General features: G+C 59.3%; 4 protein-coding genes across 4 annotated transcripts in view; 2 read left to right on the top strand and 2 right to left on the bottom strand.

The window, feature by feature from the left end:
* Positions 1 to 250: 250 nt before the first annotated feature.
* CCDC137 (coiled-coil domain containing 137) lies at positions 251 to 3,297 on the bottom strand. Its single transcript, XM_062591556.1, has 6 exons — positions 3,233 to 3,297; positions 2,225 to 2,355; positions 1,701 to 1,911; positions 1,265 to 1,347; positions 1,046 to 1,125; positions 251 to 787 (listed from the first exon to the last, which is right to left on the bottom strand). The coding sequence occupies exons 1-6, from the start codon at positions 3,295 to 3,297 to the stop codon at positions 581 to 583; spliced, it is 777 nt and encodes a 258-aa protein (XP_062447540.1). The 3' UTR covers positions 251 to 580.
* Positions 3,298 to 3,478: 181 nt separating this feature from the next.
* Positions 3,479 to 8,863, top strand: PDE6G (phosphodiesterase 6G). Its single transcript, XM_062591557.1, has 5 exons — positions 3,479 to 3,532; positions 4,302 to 4,432; positions 8,480 to 8,572; positions 8,661 to 8,701; positions 8,787 to 8,863. The coding sequence occupies exons 1-5, from the start codon at positions 3,488 to 3,490 to the stop codon at positions 8,861 to 8,863; spliced, it is 387 nt and encodes a 128-aa protein (XP_062447541.1). The 5' UTR covers positions 3,479 to 3,487.
* A 629-nt stretch (positions 8,864 to 9,492) lies between these two features.
* On the bottom strand, positions 9,493 to 10,676 carry TSPAN10 (tetraspanin 10). The gene is made up of 3 exons (XM_062592091.1): positions 10,608 to 10,676; positions 9,944 to 10,497; positions 9,493 to 9,799 (listed from the first exon to the last, which is right to left on the bottom strand). Exons 1-3 carry the CDS (start codon positions 10,674 to 10,676, stop codon positions 9,493 to 9,495), a joined length of 930 nt encoding a protein of 309 aa, XP_062448075.1.
* Positions 10,677 to 11,070: 394 nt separating this feature from the next.
* NPLOC4 (NPL4 homolog, ubiquitin recognition factor) overlaps positions 11,071 to 19,230 on the top strand; it is a 31,616-nt gene continuing 23,456 nt past the window's right edge. Inside the window, exons 1-5 of the mRNA XM_062591552.1 lie at positions 11,071 to 11,165; positions 11,987 to 12,067; positions 14,935 to 15,047; positions 16,205 to 16,384; positions 18,856 to 18,904. Of these exons, the coding sequence (XP_062447536.1) occupies positions 11,151 to 11,165; positions 11,987 to 12,067; positions 14,935 to 15,047; positions 16,205 to 16,384; positions 18,856 to 18,904 (438 nt within the window). The 5' untranslated portion in view covers positions 11,071 to 11,150. The remainder of the gene's footprint in view (positions 11,166 to 11,986; positions 12,068 to 14,934; positions 15,048 to 16,204; positions 16,385 to 18,855; positions 18,905 to 19,230) is intronic.

The raw sequence follows: 19,230 nt of genomic DNA, 5'->3' as shown, positions 1-19,230 counted from the left end.
GTGCCCTCGGCCCCCCCATCCACAGCGGAGGGTCTTGCCGCCGGGCAGAGTACGTCCGGTGCCAGCTCTGCCAGGGCCAGCCCGCAGCAAGTGACAGTGACGCTGTGCCAGCGGGCCGGGACTGCCATCTGCCGGCAAGGCGGCACGTGGGGCACGGCGGGGTCCCTGCACGGCCGCCGCCTGGAAGGCAGAGCGTCCTGCAGACGCAGCGAAGCCGGAGGCACAGACGCGCTCACACGCTAGCAGCAGCTACCAGCCAGCCCTTTTACTACGAGCAGGTCCGCGGCACCGCAGAGGTCCCCAGCTCCGGCAGAGAGGCCACGGGGCACCCCGAGCTGAGGTGCCAGGAAGGGCGCAGGGGCTTGGGGAGCCCCAGGCTCAGCGACGGCGGCAGCAGAGCGGGGTCGGGACAGCCGCGTCCCTCGAGTTCTGGGACCCCGCGCAGCCGCCTCGCGGGCGCCTGGGCCTCCCCCCGGGAGGCTGGCACTGCCCCGAGCAGCGAGGCTCTGGCTTGGGCGAGGGAGGCTCGACTCCTCCCGCGCGCATCGCCGCAGGGGCGGCCGCCGGGGCCAGGCCGGGCCTAGCGTGGAGCCTGCCGGCTGGCTCGGCCACCTCCCCGCGCCGCCTCCCGCTGCTGCTGTTTGCGTCTCTGGATGTCCCGGTAGGCCTGGATGACCCGCGCTCTCTCCTCCTGTACGATGCGCTGGCGAGCAAGAGACATTGGTGGTGCCGCGGATGCCTGGCTCTGGCCCAGGCGAGACGTCAGCAGGAGCTGCTTCCGGCCGGCCTACGAGCAGAGATGGGAATGAGTCAGGAAGCTGAGGAAAGAAGCAGCCAGGACAGGGCTGGGCATGGGAACAACCTGAACAATTCCAAGGAACTGTCACCAGGAGATTGAGGTCACCATTGCCAGGTGCCTTTCCAAATCCAATTTCCAGTCCAAGTCACGTGAGCATAGCTGGGTACAGCCCAGACCTTCAGGTCCTGCCCAAAGGGAGCCGGGACAGAGGAACGGGCTTGGACCGCGTCGCCCGCAGCAGCTCACCTGCTCCGTGGGGCCCCCCCTCCTGGGCCTCGAGGTGATGGTGGGCGGCTGTGTAACAACGTCGCCAAACTCCACTGTGTCTAAGAGAGAAGCAGACCCCAGCATCAGGCAGGAGCTCCCCAGACACGCAGCTCCAGCGCTGCCCACCCTCGGCACCATCTCTCCGAAAACTGCCGGAGTCGAGGGCCGCTCCAGGCAGCCCTCCTGTGCCAGACCCACCTTGGAACAAGCTCTTCTCCAACAAGGCCGCCTTTTTCTCCTCTTTCTTCTTCCGTGCTTTATCCAGTTTCTTTTTCTGAAACCTGAAGAGCTGCATTACATCTAGGGCAGACAGCAAAGCGAGTTTTTACCCCATAGAACACCCTAAAAAGCTGGGGGCCCACAGCTGTCCCCTCCCTGCTCTGGCAACAGCTTTCCTCCTTCCAGCCCTGCAGCAGCAGGAGGGTGACGAGGGTGCTGTGACCCTGGTTTCAGAGATGAGCCTCATGGCCCTCCCACCTGCACCACAAACCACAGCCAGAGACCAGCCGGGCACTGAAGCTGCACTGCAGCACAGGCAAAGCACCTGTCACGCACCCAGAACCTGCTGGGGCACAGCCCCGGGCAGACTCGGCCCAGCCCTGGCATCCCACAGCCTCAGTGGCCCTGATCTTACTCTTTCTTTCTCTTGGATTTCTCCTGGGCCACCTCCTCCTTCTCAGGCTCTCGCTGCAGCTGGTTCTTAGTGAGGAACAGGACACGCTGCACCTCCTGCTCCATGCGGCAGATGTAGGAGCGCTCCGACTCCCCCTTTCCCCTCTTGAACTTCGGCACAGGGATGTCTCCCTGGGCCTCAGCACCTTTCAACTTGGGCGGCTGCTTCTTCTCTGGGAGAGACGGGCAGTGAAATTATTGCAGCACCAATGATCTGGAGGTTCCTTCCCTCCCGCCAGCGGCAACAGGACTGACGGCCCCCAGCAGCTCTTGCAGCTCGTAAGCAGCAAAGGCCCTTCTCAGCCGCCGGGCCCCAGCCATGCCTCCGTACGGGCCAGGAGGCTACCGCCACAGGAGCGCAGCCAAGCTCCCAGGCATCATCCTGGGGAAGCAGGATGCTGCCCAGCTCCAGCCGCCTCGCGGCTCCACGGAGCGGGCAGCACTCTGCACCCTGGGTACCACTGCCCGGGCAGCCCGGAGCCCTACCTGCCGCCCGCCTCTTCCCAACGCTGCGGCGCCTCATGGCTTCGCGGCTCCTCATGAGCTCCCGCAGGCGGAAAGGGATCTCCTGCTCGTCGAGACGCTTGGGCTTCATGTTGGCCACCTTCTTCTCCTTCCTGGGAGAGAACGAACGTGGCACGAGGCCTGTGCTGAGCCGCTGGGACACGGGGACTTGCCGAGACTCCGGACCCGAGCACGATGGGACACCGGGGCAGCGACACACGGGTGTGACAGGACACGGGAGCACCAGGACCCAGACATGGTGGGACTCGGGACACCGGGACCGGGGCACAGTGGGACACCGGGACACTGTGATTGGGGCACGGCGGGACTGGGCACAGGGGGACAGTGGGGGGCACCGGGACTGGGACACGGTGGGACACTGGGACACCGGGACCGGGGCGCACCGTGAGCGGGGCCGGCGGGACCAGGCACGGCGGGACACTGGGGGCACCGGGACCGGGGCACGGCGGGACCGGGCGCGGAGGGACACTGGGGGCACCGGGACCGGGCACAGCGGGACACTGGGGGCACCGGGACCGGGGCACGGCAGGACCAGGCACGGCGGGACACCGGGGGCACCGGGACCGGGGCACGGCAGGACCAGGCACGGCGGGACACCGGGGGCACCGGGACCGGGGCACGGCAGGACCAGGCACGGCGGGACACTGGGGGCACCGGGACCGGGGCACGGCGGGACCAGGCACGGCGGGACACTGGGGGCACCAGGACCGGGCGCGGCGGGACCGGGCACGGCGGGACACCGGGGGCACCGGGACCGGGGCACGGCGGGACCAGGCACGGCGGGACACCGGGGGCACCGGGACCGGGGCACGGCGGAACCGGGCACGGCGGGACACTGGGGGCATCGGGACCGGGCGCGGCGGGACCGGCCGCCGCAGGGCCCCAGGGCCTCCCGAGAGGCCCCGACCGGCCGGGGGCGCGGCCCAGGCCCCCAGCCGAGAGGATCCCCGACCGCTCCCGGGCACTGACCTGCCGCGGCGCGGGGCGGCGGCCGGGCGCGGCCCCGGCCCCGCTGCCCCCAGTCCCGGCCCCATGGCGGCGCCGCGCCCCACGCGGCCCGTCCCGCCGCCCTCCGACCCGGCCCCGCCCCCCGCCGCTCCTATTGGCTCCGCTCACCACCACCGCCAACCCCGCCCCGCGCTCTCGTTGGCTGGCGCCGCCGGGCGGCCGGGCTGCCATTGGGCGCGGGAGGTGCCGCTCCGGCGGGCGGGGAGGGGCGGCGGGATGCTGCTGCGGGCGGCGCGCGGCCTGGCGGGGCGGCGGCGGGCGGTGAGGCGGGGGGGGCCGGGAGGGGGCCCGGGGGGGGCCGGGGTCTGGCGGGGCGGCGGCGGCGGGCGGTGAGGCGGGGGGGGGCCGGGGGCGGTGGCCGGGACCTGCGGGCGGTTGGGGTCTGCGCTGGGGTGGGGGGAGGCTCTGGAGGGGCCTGGGGCCTGCATGGGGGGGGGTCTTGCAGCAGGATGAGGGGCTTGGGGGGCAGGAGGACCCGGGGGGGGGGGCGGCGATGGGGAGGGTGTGGGGCAGGGCCGGGGCGGGGGGAGGGTGTGGAGCTGGGGGGGTGCTGGGGTGGAGGTTATATTGGGTGGGAGGCTGGGGGGGGGTTGGGCTGGGGTGCTGAGATGGGGTGCTGGGGTGGGGGGTACTGAGGGGGCTGAGATGTGGGGCTGGGGTGGGGGGTGTGCTGGGTGAGGGGGCTGGGATGGGGGGGTTATGCTGGGGGGAGTATGCTGGGGCTGGGGGGTACACTGGGAATAAGGTGAGGTGCTGGGGGTGTTGTAGGGTGGATTGGGGGAGCCTTGGGGTGGGGGTGCCACGGGTGGGTGTGGGGGGGGGGGCTCCGGGGAGGCCGCAGGCTCCCGCACCCCCTGCAGCCAGCGCAGGGCTCCCCCCGCCTCTCCCCTCGGGCAGGGCTGCCCGTGCTCTCCCCCCGGCAGCGCGCGGCGTTGAGGCCGCTGACCCGATTTCCTCGGGCAGGACAACCCTGTGCCTGCTCCGTGCTGTTGTCACCGGCGGGGGGGGGGGGGGGGGGGTTAATTCTCAGGAGCACCTAGACGGCGCCAGGAGCCGCAGGCTGGTGTTCGGGGAGGGTGCTCTGCACCGGCACGCCACGAAAATCTCCAGCCTTCGGAAACTTTCCGACAACACGACAAAGCCTGATGGCAGCTCAGACGCTCCGGGAAGTGACTGCCGGACGGAGGCCCTGCAGCATGACGGGGAGCCCCATCCGCAAGGAGATACGGAGCCTCTGCAGGAGGGAGAACTCCCCTTTTCCAGCCCGCCAAAGCTCCTGCCCCCCACAAACTGCTGCATGAGCGGCTGCCACAACTGCGTGTGGATCGGTTACGTGGAGGAGCTGCTGAAGTATTACCAGGATGGAGGAGAGCAGGCCTTGGCAGCCGTAGAAAAGCACGTGCAAGATGAGAACATTAAAATGATCCTAAAGATGGAGATTAGATTGCGCATGAGGAAGGACTGATTCTTCACCCCATCTTTGCCCACACTGGCTCCTTCCTATTCCGGGGCTCCCTAATGCCACACACTCTCTTTGATAAGCTCTTCCCAAAAAGGCAACCCGTGAAACCTGTCTGTGATCCCGGAGTCTCTTTTTGACACTGACTTGTGGGATCTAGACCCAATTTATTTATTTATTTGCGTGAATTGTTACTTAGTGTGACTGGGTAGGAATGGTGCGTGGTCTGAGCCTCTCCTAGAGACTTCTAGGTCTCTGCGCAGCGCTGAGCACAGCAGGGCCCTGGCCTGGGAGCTGGGATCTCACATGCTGCTTCAATACAGACCATGCAGAAAGTCATGTCGTGCTTCTCATTTACCGGGGAAATCTCCCCTTGGCGGCGCAGCAGGAGAGCGTGTGCTTTGCCAGCAGCTACTCATGCGTTCCCTGAGCCCCAGATTTCTCTGGGAACCAGATGCTTCGCTCCTCCAGGTCTCTGAAAATCTCAGCCAAGGGCTATGGCAGGGTTGTGTGTCCTCAATGTACCCGGGGCTTCCTGTTGCTTCTGCTCTTGCCTTGTCCTTATGCTCAGTAGCTTGAATTTTAAGCACCTTCCGTAGCTTGGCGATAACCTGGTGATGCAGGAGGGCTGTGAGGCTTTATCGACTGACCTGTTCGTCAGCTCTCTAAGCCTATTAGAGGCTTCTCCGTGTTAAGTGTGTGCGGATGAGGCTGTGGAAAAGCGCCTGCCCCGCAGACAGGCGGGGGAGCCCGGGCCTTTTCCGGGAGGAGGTGCTGCGCCTCGCTGGCTCCTTCCCCTCGCGGTGGGATTTGCTCAGCGTAAGGCGGCCGGCGGGGCTGAGGAGCTGATCCATGTTCGCGCGGAGCGTGTGGCCCCGCGCACGTGGGTCTCGGCAGCGTCCCAGCAAGGGCACCGCTCTTCACCCCCGCTGCTAAATCCCAAAAGGCGGCGCGGGGCTTTTGGCCCCCTCCTCCCCTCCCGCCGCTGTCCCAGCCCTGCTCGGGGGACCAAGGTCACACTGAGCAGGCGGCTGTGCTAATTCTGCCTGCTGGGCAGTGCCAGCAGGTACCTTCTCAGCTGCCGGGCAGCGTCCTGCGGCTCTTGGTGTCAAGAGAGCGAATGCAGCGGAAACGGGGAGGATTGCCCCGAGCTCTGCCCCCGCGGGAGCACGGGTTTCGTCCTGATCCGGCCTCTTGTGCCCAGCCTGAGCTGACTGTGCGGTGTTGGCTCTGCCACGCTTTGTGGTTAAAGTGACCTGTGCTTATCTAAACGCACCAAAGGCCCCGTCTGCTTGCATGGCCGTGTATGTTTGCTCTCTAGAGAGGTGGCTGCCTTGCTGGTTCACTCACAGGACTCACGTCCGTACTGGCCAGACCTGGTCTGACTTGAACGATGCCCTTTCTTCCTCGCTTTGTCTCAAAACTCCTTAAACAACTTCTTAAAACATCATCTCCCCTAAATCCTACCCAACTGAGCAAAGGCTGAGCTTGTCGCCTTGCAGCGTACACAGCTGCGAGCTGTGACAGCATTAACAGGATCTTTACAGAAACGTCTCTCTAAGGACACTGGTGCTGCTCTTGAGCAGCATTTGCTGATAAAACTTAAGCTGGAATCTGTAATTAACAGGGCCCCGGTCTTTGCTGGAGAAGTAACTGGTTCTGCCAGCTTCCATACTCCTGGATCCATATAATCCTATTTGCTGAAGTCTAACTAATTGCAATTAGTTGAAGGGGCTGAAGTTCAATTAAAGTGTGCTGAGATTATACCTTTTTGTAATTGCTTTAGTCCTGGGGATTGCAGGAGGCTTTAGCGCGATACTGCCCCACAGACGATGGGTCAGGCGGACAAGGGCTGCTCAGCCTTTCTTCTGCCAAATTTCAAACTCTCACAAAAGAGAACAACCGGCCTGAGGCGCCCGCAGCCGAGTGCTAGAGTGAGCTCGGGCCGTCCCCGCGCGCTCGGACGTCCGCGGTGGCACCGGGTGGGATCCGGCTCTGCGAGGGAGGGCAGCCCCCGGCGGGCCGGGCCCCAGGAGGAGCTTCCCTCGGCACCCACCGGCGGCCCGGCCCGGCCCGGCCCGCACCGGGTGGCCCGCGTGGATTGTGTTTCCTCTGGGGTCTGGCAGCTCCCGCAGCGCAGGAGCCCGCCGTAGCGGTAAGGCGCAGCCCTTGCTTTAGCGTCCGGACCGTACGTGGTGCCAAACGCGGCGTGGGAGCGTCGCCCAGCGTCGCTGGCAGCCCAGCGGGCCCCTGCGGTTTCCGCCACGCCGGCTCGGCTGCTGCTGCTTCCCGGCACGGCTCCCTGCGTGAGCAGAGCGCCCGGGCGGGGGAGATGCACGAAGCACGTTTGGGCCCTGCCTCGCTCGCCTGCAGCCCCCCAGCGCTGTCCTGAACCCGCTTGCCAGGACAGGCTCGTGCTGGGCTGGAAATCGCTCTGCTGCCTGCGGGCCGCCCGGGTGATCCCTCGGTGAGCAGGGGGGGGACGCGGGGTGATGTGCAAGGAGCAGGAGGCAGAACCGCCAGCAAGCGACGCGCTGTGACTCCTTCCGTGGCGCTTTGAGACATCGCCCAGGGGTGACGGCGGGCAGAGGTTCACCTGCGCAGCGGTGGACGGCGAAGGTGGCAGCCCGCGGCACATGGGCAGTCCCGGGGCCGCTAATCCAAGCGCCCCCCTCCCCACGCGCGCGCTCCCGTCCCGCCAGCGCAGACTGGGGGAAGGACGTCAGATTACCCATTTCCAAAGAAGGGACGTAATCCTATTACCCCAGAGCAGGATAAATCTGCCAGCCCCTAAAAGCCACCCAGAGCGCCTATAGGACGCGCGCCGGTGCCAGGAGCACGGCCGGCCCGGGGTCCCCTTGCCGAGCGGAGCTGGCCTCGGGCAGCCGCTGCGTAGGGGTAAGTGGTTGGCTTCGCTCCGCAGCGGGACGGGAGCCGGTCCCGGCGGACACCGCGATTCCCAGGGCAGGGCGTTTCTTCGCATTACGCAGGATCCTGCTTTTGCCTCCCACTCGTGCAAGGCGCCGAGGGGAACGGCGTCCCCGGGGTCTCTCGGGGCCGGTGCTCGTCTTGCCCGCTGCCCAGCTGGGCTCGCGCTGCGGTCCGAGGGGTGCCCGGCTCCGCGACGGGGCTGCACCGCCTCGCGCCGGCACCCGCACCGCGAGACACCCGTGCCCCATCCCGCGGCCGGGCAGGACGGCTCTGCGCCGCCCTACGAAACCGCCCGGTTGCAAATAGCCCCGAGGGACGTCCGGCCGCACCGCGTGCCGGCCGCAGCCCGGCTAACCTGCCGCAGCCCCCGCGACGCTCGGGGCGAGCTGCAGCGAGGGCTCGCGATGCGCCGGGGCTCCCCGATCTCCTGCCCGCGGCGGGGCCAGGGACGCAGCGACGGCTGCAACAAGCAGCCGCGGCTCGGGTGCCCCCGCGGACGCCCTTCGGTGCCCGGGGGTAAGGGGATTAGCGGGCCCCGAGCGGGGCTAACTCAAGGTCGCCAGGAGGGAACAGCCTGGGAAGCGGCTCAGCAGCGGCCGCGGGGCCCCCGGGGCGGGACGGGGCCCCCGGGCCGCGCTGCGCCCAGGATCGGGCTGCAGCCCCTCGCTCCCCCGTCTCTGCCCTCGGCCAGGAGCCAGGAGCCGTCCCGCGCCCAGCGCCGGAGCCGCAGGCACAGCGCGACCCGGCTGCCGGCCCCGCGCAGCCATGAGCCTGGAGCCCTTCAAACCGGAGATCAAGTCGGCCACGAGGGTGATGGGGGGACCCGCCACCCCCCGGAAGGGTCCCCCCAAGTTCAAGCAGAGGCAGACGAGGCAGTTCAAGAGCAAGCCGCCCAAAAAGGGGGTGCAGGGGTGAGTGAGCGCCGCGGGGCTCCGCTGGCCGTGCCAGCCCGGCGCGCACCGAGCCGGCACGGGACCCAGGCACCGTCTCTCCTCGCAGGTTTGGCGACGACATCCCCGGCATGGAGGGGCTGGGAACAGGTAAGGCAGCTGCTGTCGCTGCTGCGCTGCGGGCCGGGAGCGGGGCTCGGCCCCGGCACCGACCCGGCCTCTCCCTTCTCCGCAGACATCACCGTGATCTGCCCCTGGGAAGCCTTCAGCCACCTGGAGCTGCACGAGCTGGCGCAGTACGGCATCATCTAGGCGCCCGCGCCGCGGCCACCGCCTCCGGCCCCTGCCCCTGCCCCTAGTGCTGCTTAGCTAGAAGCCACCCCTGTCCCCGCCGCAGGGCTCAGCCCAGGAAAATGCTAATTAAAACACCGAGAACGAGCGCAGGAGCGCGGTGTCGTGGTTTGGGGCAAGCGGAGGCGCGGGGTGCTGGCGCCGGCACGGGGTCCAGGCACGGTGCGGGAAGCATCCCTTCCCCAGGGCGGACGGGGATGCTGCGGCCCCCCGGGCGAGCGGGTGGCACAGGCTCCTCGGGGCCAGGGAGGCCCCTCCAGGACCCCCAGCGGGGCACATCCACCCCCCGGCACTGCCCCCACCCTCGGGGAGCCGGGCTGGCAGCAGGACGGGTCTGCTCCGGGCAGGAGGCACCGGGAGAGCAAGGGCAGCAGGAGCCATGCGCGCAGCAGAGGGATGGACGGGATACGAGCCCGCGGGTTCGAGCCCCTGCAGAGGTTTATTCTGGGCTGCATCGGGCACCGAGGGAGACGGGAGAGCCCAGCGCACCGTGCAGGCAGGTGTATGGGGGGGCCCAACTGGCCCCACGCCCCCCCCAGCCGCGACCACGCTCAGTGTGTCCCTCCACCCACACCGGTGCCGCCGTGCCCTCACTCCGGCGCTGCCCCGGGCGCGATGTCCCCGAGCATCTTCAGCGCCATGAGCACGCCGGCCGCCTCCAGCAGCAGCAGCACGGCGGCGCCGGCCGCGATGGCGCCCGCCTGGCCGCGCAGCCAGGCGCCGAGCCGGGCCACGCAGCCCCCCAGGTGCACGACGCTCCCGGCCGCGGCGTCCGCCAGGCGCAGGGCCCCCAAGGCGCACTGCGCGTCGGCGCCGGAGCCGTTCTGCCGCGGGTCCAGGCAGCAGGAGGCCGGGACGCTGCAGGCCTGCGCTCCCGGGGCGCTGCAGTTGAAGTACCTGCGGGATGCACGAGGAGAAGCGCTCAGGTCCCCAGCGCGGGCTGCACCCCGACGGGCTGCAAACCCTCCTCCCGCCAGCCTGCATCCCGCCGCGCGCGCCATCCCCGCGGCGCGGCCGGGTCCCCCTCCGCCCCCGACTCACGGGTTGCTCTCCCAGTCGCGGAAGGAGCCGAGGCCGCAGCAGCGCAGGCTGCGCTGCAGCTCGTCCACGAGGAAGCGCAGCTCGGGCTGCTGCTGGTAGCGCAGGATGCAGAGGAGCAGGGCGTCGCGCAGGGCGTCGCGCAGGCGGCGCCGCGCCGCGTACAGCAGCAGCCCCCCCAGCACCTCCAGCCCGGCGAGGGCCAGCGCGGCGCCCACGAAGCAGCGCAGCAGGCGGGCACTGGCGCACACGGTGCCCAGGCAGCCGGCCAGCGACACGGCGCTGGCCCCCAGCCCCGCCAGCGCCAGCAGCGCCGGCTCGGCGCCCGCCGGCCCCCGGCGCTCGCCCCCCGCCAGCAGCCCCCACAGCCCCGCCGCCAGCGCCAGCAGCCCCAGCACGAGGAAGAGGAGGTTCCAGGCGAAGGCCAGGTACTTCACACAGCGGCTCGTGGCACCCAGCTGTGGCAGGACCTGCTGGCCCAATGAGCCTTCATCATCATCATCATCGTCAGAGGAGGAGGAAGAGGAGGAGATGGGCAGCTCCACCAGCCTGGAGGCCTGCACGGGGAGAGCAGAGCCACTCGCCCAGCGCCCGAGAGCCCCATCCGCCGTGCCCGGGGGGCTCCGGCGGCTCTGGGGAGCGGGGCAGCCGGGGGCAGCGGCGTCACCTCGGGCAGCAGCCGGCTGCGCTCGCTGCTGCGGAGGAGCCGGGGGAGCTGCTTACTGCTCAGCGTCATCCTGCACTTCCAGCACCCAAGGAACTGGGACCCCTCGGGTTAAATAGGGCCGCGGCGCCCCTGCCCCTCCCCCCACCCCACCCCCGCGCCGCACAGCTGGGCCCACTCGTGGGCTGGGGCCTCGCCCCGGCGCAGCCGCGGCTCCGCGGGCCGGCCCCGTTAGCGGGGCCGCCGGTGCGGCGGAACGGTGCGCGCGGAGGCGCCGCTGCCGGGGGGGGGCGCTTTGCGCGAGGCACCGAGGCAGGCGGGGGAAGGCGGGCGCGACGCACCGCCCCGGCGCGGCGCCTCGGAACCCTCGCGCCGCGGAACGCTGTTGACGGGGCGCTGAGCGGCGGCGGCGCAGGCAGCGGGCGGCGCGGCCGGGCCCGGGCGGCGGCGGCGGCGGCGCGGGCAGCGGGCCGGAGCCCGGAACCGAGAGCGACGAGCGAGGCCGCCGCGGCGCGGAGCCCGAGCGGGCGGCGGCGGGGCCGCGCCATGGCGGAGACGATCGTGAGTGGGGCCGGGCCGGGGCGGCGGGGCCGGGCCGGGGGGAGGGGCGATGAGGCAGCAGATTCCTGTGGGGCCGCCGCGGCCCGGCCCGGCCCGGCGCGGCCCGGCGCGGCCCGGCCCGGGCTCGCTCTGCGGCCCAAAGCGGGGAGATTTGTTCTCTCCGCTGCGAGACGGCGCTGGGGCAGCCCAGGCGTCGCCCTTCCTCGCGGGGCGGCCCGCAGCTTCCCCGCCGGGCCTGCCGCCCCGGGAGGATTTGTGCCCCGGCCCTTCCCCGCCCGCCCCGTCTGGGGTTTAGGGCCGCAGCGGGAGCGTCGTTACCCGTTTCGCGGCGATAACTTGTGGCTCTGCACTCGTGGTCTTGTCGTTACACGGTAAACGTAACGACGCGCAGGTGCCCTCGCACACCGGCTCGGCTGGTGTTTGCGTGTGGGCAGCGAATAAATTGCTCTCGTAGAGGCTCTGATTCACCCTCTCTTTATGAAAGTTTAGTTCCACCTCTGAGGTTCAAAGCTTTGACAAAAACACAGTGTTAGTGTTTTTACAGTGCCAGCTTCTTGCAGTGTCTCATGCATTAGAATAATTCATCGTGCAGCACATAAGCATTGGTCATATACCACAGCAGAGTGAACAAACTACTTCCCTGTGTGTTGGTACTCCTATGAAGAGCAGTATTAAAAGCAGGAAGAGGGAGCGGTTGGGTTGGGAGGGGGGAGTAGTCTGTGTCATGCATGCAGAAATTCAGCTCTGAATAAACAAACTGGCAGCGCGGGGTGGGCCCTGTGCAGCCGGTCACTAACGCAGGCTCTCCTCAACTCCTGCAGATAATCCGCGTGCAGTCCCCGGAAGGGGTGAAGCGCATCACAGCCACAAAGCGAGAAACCGTGGCGACGTTCCTCAAGAAGGTATCCTGGCTTTCAGCATTTCTCCTCTTCCGTGCTCCTTCCACACCCTCCCCTTGGAACAACACAGGGTTCCTGCTGCTCGGCCAGGGGCAGCAGTTCAAGCTATGCTTCTGGGAGCCGATTAGCTTGCTGGTTGTGGCCATTCCTGTACAGTGGCTTTCTTTAATGGATAGTATCTGCTTAACCTAATTGGGCAAGTGTGCTGACAGCAGTGTGGGTCAGCATGCGCTTTGGAAAACAGCGTTTCCATTGATGGGACTGAAAGCAGATTTTCCATTACTATTCCAGAGGGATAATTAACAAATTTAAAGAAGAAAACATATTTAGCTCTCGAATTGGAATTTCTTGGGGGCTGGAGGTTTCCTAGGGAGAACATGTTTTTAATGTTCTCCTAAGGAAATGAGCTACTAAATGAGTAGCTGAGGAAGCAAAGGCTGACAGCTACACAGGAAAGAGCTATTCGACCGTCAAAGCCAGCTGCAAGGGACTGGCCTCTTCAGACATGATCCAGTCGAAATTTGGCTGCATGATTTGCTCCTTGAATATAGTTTGCGTGAGTTTTGTATATCCTTGCTTTTCCAGTATAGCTTTGGAGAAAGGAAGCAAGGGATTAAAGTGAGATCTAAAAGCAGTTTTAGAGCCTTCTGAGGTGTCTTGGGAAGAATTTCAAACCTGGAACGTGAAGAACACATTGCGTTGGAGTTGTTGAATTTGGGGTTGGCTGTAGTTTGTTCTCTGGTTTGGTGCAACTGCTTTGTGTTTGAAATTTGCCATTTAAGAGTGAGCAGTTCTCACTTCTCTCCTGGAACTTTGCTGTAAACTGGAACCCTCAAATTAGGAGTTCTTTGCTCTTTAAGAGTACTTTGTGTTCCTGAACCCGAAGGGCTGTTCTTTTGGTTATCTCCATTTTCTTTTACCTTGTGAGGAGAAAGGGAGCCCGTTGAAGCATTCTGCTATTTGTGAGTCACTTTGTTTGAAATTTGATGATAACAGTAATTCCCACTTGACCAAGCAAAAATCTTGACTGTTTTCAGGATTTCAGGGCTAGGTTAGAGATACTTACTGCAGTCTCCAAACACCCTCACCCAAGGAAAAAGTGTTGTTTTTGAAGTCTTTGGATCCTATGCAGAATAAGCTGCTCGATTTCAAGGGCTCACGTTACCAGAGGGAGTGTGGAACAATTGTGCTTGCAACTAGTTACCATCCGAACAAAAGCATTAGCACTCACTGTAATTGTCTGTTAACCTGAGGAAAGCTATATCCTCTTGCTCAGCTGAATGAAAGAAATGCTTATTGTTCCCCCCCCCAATAGTAGCATTCACTTGAAAAAGAAAAATTGCAAATTTTACTATCTAAAATCTATACGTACTAATAGTTGTGGATTTTTGTCACTTCAGTGCTAATCTATGTAGTAGATTTCGTATTTAGCTAGATAGTTATAATTAAGGAAACATCAGATTGCTGCTTCTGTGCTTGCAGTTAACTTAGCTTTCTTCCTTGATGACTCCAAAAAAGCTTGCAAACACAGAATTCAGTTGGTGGAGAAGCTGCTCAGCTGTGTCCCGTTGGAAGTGCAGTTTTCCTCTCTATGCAATGTTTGCTGATCTTTGAAGGTATTTTATTCCTGGAGCCTACCATCTTCCTACTGTACAGCTTTCTTGGCAGTTGTTGTCAGAGTGCACAAAAGCACATTTTGGAGTGTTTAGGACCTGAATAATCATGATTCTCTATCTTTTGAAGCACATAAGGCCTTGCATCCTAGGTAAGGATACTAAATGAATAGACTCTGATGCATTTGAGTAAGAATCTAGTTAGGAACTGGAACTTTTTGTTAATATATTGTGAAATTTGTCTGCTTGAAAACATTGGTGAAGTCTGCAGCCTGAAGAGCTAACATCTAACTCTGGGAAGTGTAATACAGAGGATAAAGAGACCGTTTGAAAATCATGCTTCTATTCAAACGGCAGATCAGTTATTACTAGAAACTGCAACACAGCTGACAGTTGAGAAACTGTTTTCCCTTTTATTTTGCTCATGTGACAGTTCTATATGTGGTTTGTTCTTGTGTTCTGGGTGTAGTCACTGTGAGCTCTACCAAAACCACAGAGGAATGTACTTAATAAAAATAAAGGAAAACTATTAACTTAAGAACTCGGGAAGAAGCTTGTCATCCAGAGAAACTTCTAACTCCATTTTTAAACTGATGAGATTTTTAAAAGGCAAAATGTGAAAATGGCCATAAATGGCATTCAACTGATTGAGAGTAAAGCAGCCTTTAATTGGATTGCTGATAGGATGAGGGAGGAAAAGCCTGCCTGAACACTGAAAAAGGACTATTGTGAGGGTAGGGCCCATCATGAAAAACCAAGGCAAATGGAGAAAAAGAGAAATGAGAACAGTAGGAAGAGCTTTTTTGAAGCTCATGTAGTAACTGAGATGCAAGAGCAGAGCTGGGGGCAGAGGAGCCTTGAGGATGAAGCTCTGAACCAAGGAGTTTTGTTGCTTGGGAGGATGAAAATGATTTGGCTGGTGCATGCTGGCAAGGCTGGAGACAGAGAACTGGGATAATGGAGGGGATTGTTTTTCCCCCTCTAGCCATTATGATGCTTGCCTGGATTTAGACAAAATATTGTGTTTGTGTTGTATGAGTGAGAGCGACATTCTCTTTAACTTATTCTTTAATAAATTGATCGTATTATGAAGTGTTCCTATTTTTCTTAGTTATTCTGTACTCTTTAGAATAAGAATGAATTCAGCTAAGCTTTTGCAGTAGAAGTCCCCTGGCTTCAGTGCTTGCTATGTGCGGCTTTTAGCATCTGACTAGGGATGTGAGGGGTATTAAACTATGTCATTCTTCTCTCTTTCAGGTTGCAAAAGAGTTTGGTTTCAGGAATAATGGTTTTTCTGTCTACACCAATAGAAACAGGACAGGAGAGATCACAGCATCGCAAAATAAATCCCTCAACTTACTGAAAATCAAGTGAGTCCTGACAGAGAACATAGTGGATGGAGGGGGAGTTTTGTACAACAGCGTGCCTCTTCTCTAAGCTTGACTGAGCTCTTCCTTCTGAGCCGGGTGGCGGTGGACAACATCATGTTATAGCAGTCTCAGGCTTCCAGATATCACTACTCTCTACTTGAAGAGGCAAAGTTGGTTGACATGCAGCAATGGGGATGATCAAAATAACTACGTGGTAGGCTGTGGTAGCCATCTCATAGGTTTCTTCTTACACTGCCTGTCGCTTGTTGCGGTGAGGCAACAACAGGCCTCCTCTTTGGTCTTTCACAGCCTGTAGGGAACTGCCTCATCCCTTCTTTCACCCACCGTATGTGCTTCTGCATCGATGCTAGAATCTGATAGTCCCCAGGATTCCCATCTTCTTTGGCAGGTGCCTGGGGAAAGCAAAGGTGCAAAATGGTGCAAACGCTTCATGTGTAGCTGGGAATGTCTTCATTCTATTAATGACAATAATGATGTTAAACACACTGAAATCACAAGAGCTGTTACCACTGCGTGCAATTTGTGCATGTGTCAGAGCTGTCGCAGCTGGCTTGGGAAGGCTGTGACTTGATGTGCACGGGATCCAGATTAGTCCTTTTCCCTGCTGGAGTTGTTGCCTATCTCCTTATTCTTCTTCATCTTTTTCCCTTGATCTCATCTGATGAAAAGATTTATTTTTGGTGGTTGTAGAATTGTGAAACCTGCAACATTGTCATGCAAATGACCAAAGCAGCAGGAAGAGGTAGCTAATGGAATGGTTTAGGATCACAGTGCACCATGTTTACTAGTCTGTTTATGGCTTGTATGAAATTATGTGCTCTTCCATGGGTCCAGGAGGCTTGCTGCCCAGAAATATGCACTAAAGATACATAAACATTGGTGTGGTTCATGATGTGCTTGCATAGGTTTTCCTGTGCTGTGCAAAGTAGCCATTTCCTCCATGTGGTCAGCATGACGATCTGGGGTAGTTGAGTTGTTGGTGAAAGGGGATGGTGGAGAGGGTGGAGTTTGAGCCTTCTTAGCTGCCTGTATGATTGCCCCCCAAAATGTCTGAGGTCTGGGTTGCTACCACAGTTAAGCTGGAAGCAATGCTTGTTCTCAGCTGATGGCCATGTGTTGTTTTTCCATACGTATAGGCATGGCGATATGCTGTTTCTCTACCCTTCAAGCCCTGCTGGCTCTTCCTCAGAGACCATGGACACCTCTGTCTCCCAAGGCTTGCGACCTGTGGGGGCCCCCCAGGTGGTAGAAGATGAGATTGACCAGTATCTGATCAAACAGGATGGAAAAATTTACCGAAATAGAGACCAGCAGCTGTAAGTACTGATGGACTTTATTTCTGCCAATGCGATGATGGTGCATCTGTACCTCTCCAGAGACTGTAATGTCTTGCCTGAAGCCAACAGCCAGGAAGCACACTATGGGAACTGCCTCTGAGCCATTGCTTTATCCCTCACTGCCTTTGAATTGTTCACAAGGGAAAACAGTCCTTGCCATTGTCCTAGAAGGTTAAATTGGGGCTCTGGTGAGCAAAGGAAGGAAGCAGATACCAAAATTCCAGGGCCTTTGCCAGGAAGGACTCGTTCAGAGCATCTATTGTTTAGATCAAGGTGGCCTCAGCAGTGGGACTTGTGATCATATATTTTGTACTCTTAAAATATTTAAACTCTCTAGATTAAAAGTAATTCAAAGTAGTATTCTCTGGGATATCCTGACAGCTGGTGCTGTGTGAACTACTGGATTGTGCTGTGGGGCATATTACTTAATAAGCATGAGCCTGCTGTCTGCAGCAGCTTCTGGTCCATATGGTCTCAGTCTATAGCCCCATCATTCGAGCCTCAAGGTGATGGGCATGCAGAGTGGTGGGGCCAGGTCTCCATCTCACACAAAAAGCGCGAATGGGGAAACATGCCTTCACCCCAGAGCTGCTACCTTGGCATCACTCAGCCAGCAGCGACAGGGAGTAAAACATCTAGGTTAGGTTTGTTTTCTAAATACCAGACAGGGTGACAAAGTCAGCTTTATCACCCTGTCCGCCTGCCGTGCGGTCTTGCCCCGCTTGGGCTGAGTTGATGTAACTGTGCATCCCTATCTCGGGTCGCAGCACTCGGATCTGGACGTGTGGCATCTCACCTAGGATGTCCCAAGGAGGAGACATTCTGTGTCTTCAGATCCAACCACTCTTTATGAAGGATAAATGAACAAGTGAGAGGAATGAGCAGAAACCTTATTGATGGCAAAGATACGCAATTGAGACTTGCATCTCTACCTGCCTAATTTTTGGCTTCTCTTCCATCATACGCCTCTCTTAACCCTTCTATGAAATCAGGGAATCCATTTTACTCACAGAAATGTAACAGTCTAACTTTGCCAAAACTCTTAGATGCAAGAGGCTTAGACAAACAAAGGAGTTCACATTTTTGTAAAAGTTGTAATACAACAGTAACATAATACCACCATAAATCTACATTGATGCTACTAAAATGACCTCTGTGTGGTTGTTCTTGTCGCTCATCATTAACAGCGTCCCAGTTGGCTCTTGGCCCATTATCTCTACTGGTCTTTGGCTTCAGGCTAAACCCCTCTACAAAGTAACTTCTGAAAGAGGTTGAGTGAAAATTTTAAAGGGAACCAGGAATTCTTTCTAAAACAGAATATCTCACCCTGCCCCATTGTGTTGTCTTCCAAATGGTTTATCTTTAGCACAGCAGCAGCAAGGAAGTTTGGAGAGACGTAGCCTTTACATGAAAAATCCTATCTGACCTTTTCAGGCTGATGATGAATGAGGGAAGTGTCACATTATTGAAACAATAAAGGCAAAACCCACCACTCTGTGGCAAAAACATTGTCTTTAACTTGACCACATTTTTCAAAAGAATAAATGAGAAGGTATTGTTCTTAGCAGGCAGCCAAAGCACAGTGGCAGATATTTATGATAAAAAGTGTACGTCTGGGCTTGTTCCTGTGTTTGTGAGTGCATATCAATCTAAACATGATGGGATGCTGGCATTCTGCTGAGTGCATTAGCAGCCTTTAGGGGTCCTTTATGTACATTATCTGCCACAGTGCCTCGTTAAAAGCAATGCTGCAACTAGATCCCATACGTTTTTTCCTTACAAGAGCCGACAGCCTTGCTCATCTCTAGAGGCTGCCTTTTGAAAACTAGCACGGACCTGTTCCTGGTGCAGGGGCAGCAGGTTTGGTTTTATTTTATGGGGGAGGGGATCATTGTTTTTTATTAAGCAATCACCTCAGAAGGAGATGTTTTTTTCCCTCCTTTTTGTAACTTTACCCAGCAGGTCTTTATCTCTCAGATAAACACATGCTTCCCTGTTTGTTCCAGACCATCCCCTAGTGACTGATAAAGGATGAATGTTTTGGTTGTCATTTTGTTGAAGCCACACAGGCAAGACCTGTGACGTATGTTAAAATTCTTTGAATTGAAACAACCTCAATGCAGGGTTGTAAAACTTGAGAAGCTGTGATCTCACACTGGTGCATGTGGCTGGTCAGAGAGCAGAGCTGCTTGCCAGTGACGTAGACATTAGGAGTGTTTGATCTTTACCTTGGACTCTCAGATTTAAGTCCAAGCTATTAGTCTTTATTTATGTGAAATTATGTTGTGGTGACCCCTCTACAGTATGCCATAATGGGTGGAGAGTTGCTCAGGACCGTATGATCGTACAGATCTTCCAAACACCTAAATTAGAAGACTGTAAAAGTTCCTCTGGACTAACTTTTCCATTAGAGAATGAGGCTTGTACTAATTTTGTTTCTCTTTGCCTAGGTGTCGCCACGGCCCTTTGGGTAAATGTGTGCATTGTGTACCACTAGAGGTAAGATCCCCAAGCAGCTGCTGTAGAAGGTAACAAAGGCACAACACCTGAAGTTCTTGGATTCACTTTCTTCCAATGTGAACGCTTTGCCTCCTAGCTCTGCCCACGCAGAGGTCGCAGCTCTGAGTCATGTAATGTCAAATGTGCGTGCCTGCTCCCAGGATAGCTAAACTCTGGCCTAAAGGCTAAGGCCTTTGGAGACCCTGGGTTTATTCTTGTTAATGCTCTGTTTTTCTGTAGTAATGGGTTTAACAGAAAGTGCTTTAGAAGAGCTCCAATTTTCCTCCCTCTTCATTCTTGCCGGGATCTCTGTACTGCATTGTGTC

Source organism: Rhea pennata, chromosome 19 (genome assembly GCF_028389875.1).
Source record: "Rhea pennata isolate bPtePen1 chromosome 19, bPtePen1.pri, whole genome shotgun sequence".
Taxonomy (NCBI): Eukaryota; Metazoa; Chordata; class Aves; order Rheiformes; family Rheidae; genus Rhea; species Rhea pennata.
The sequence above is the reverse complement of the archived record's forward strand: the minus strand, read 5'-3'. Positions and strand labels throughout refer to the sequence as shown.

Coding starts and splice junctions, on each gene's coding strand:
- CCDC137 (XM_062591556.1), bottom strand. CDS start 3,297: ATGGGGCCGGGACTGGGGGCAGCGGGGCCGGGGCCGCGCCCGGCCGCC. Junction 1,348..1,700: donor AAATCCAAGAGAAAGAAAGA/GTAAGATCAGGG, acceptor GCAGCTCTTCAG/GTTTCAGAAAAAGAAACTGG. Junction 1,126..1,264: donor GGAGAAGAGCTTGTTCCAAG/GTGGGTCTGGCA, acceptor CTTCTCTCTTAG/ACACAGTGGAGTTTGGCGAC.
- PDE6G (XM_062591557.1), top strand. CDS start 3,488: ATGCTGCTGCGGGCGGCGCGCGGCCTGGCGGGGCGGCGGCGGGCG. Junction 4,433..8,479: donor CCTGATGGCAGCTCAGACGC/TCCGGGAAGTGA, acceptor GAGGGTGATGGG/GGGACCCGCCACCCCCCGGA. Junction 8,573..8,660: donor CCCAAAAAGGGGGTGCAGGG/GTGAGTGAGCGC, acceptor CTCTCCTCGCAG/GTTTGGCGACGACATCCCCG.
- TSPAN10 (XM_062592091.1), bottom strand. CDS start 10,676: ATGACGCTGAGCAGTAAGCAGCTCCCCCGGCTCCTCCGCAGCAGCGAG. Junction 10,498..10,607: donor GCAGCCGGCTGCTGCCCGAG/GTGACGCCGCTG, acceptor CTCCCCGTGCAG/GCCTCCAGGCTGGTGGAGCT. Junction 9,800..9,943: donor CGCGACTGGGAGAGCAACCC/GTGAGTCGGGGG, acceptor TGCATCCCGCAG/GTACTTCAACTGCAGCGCCC.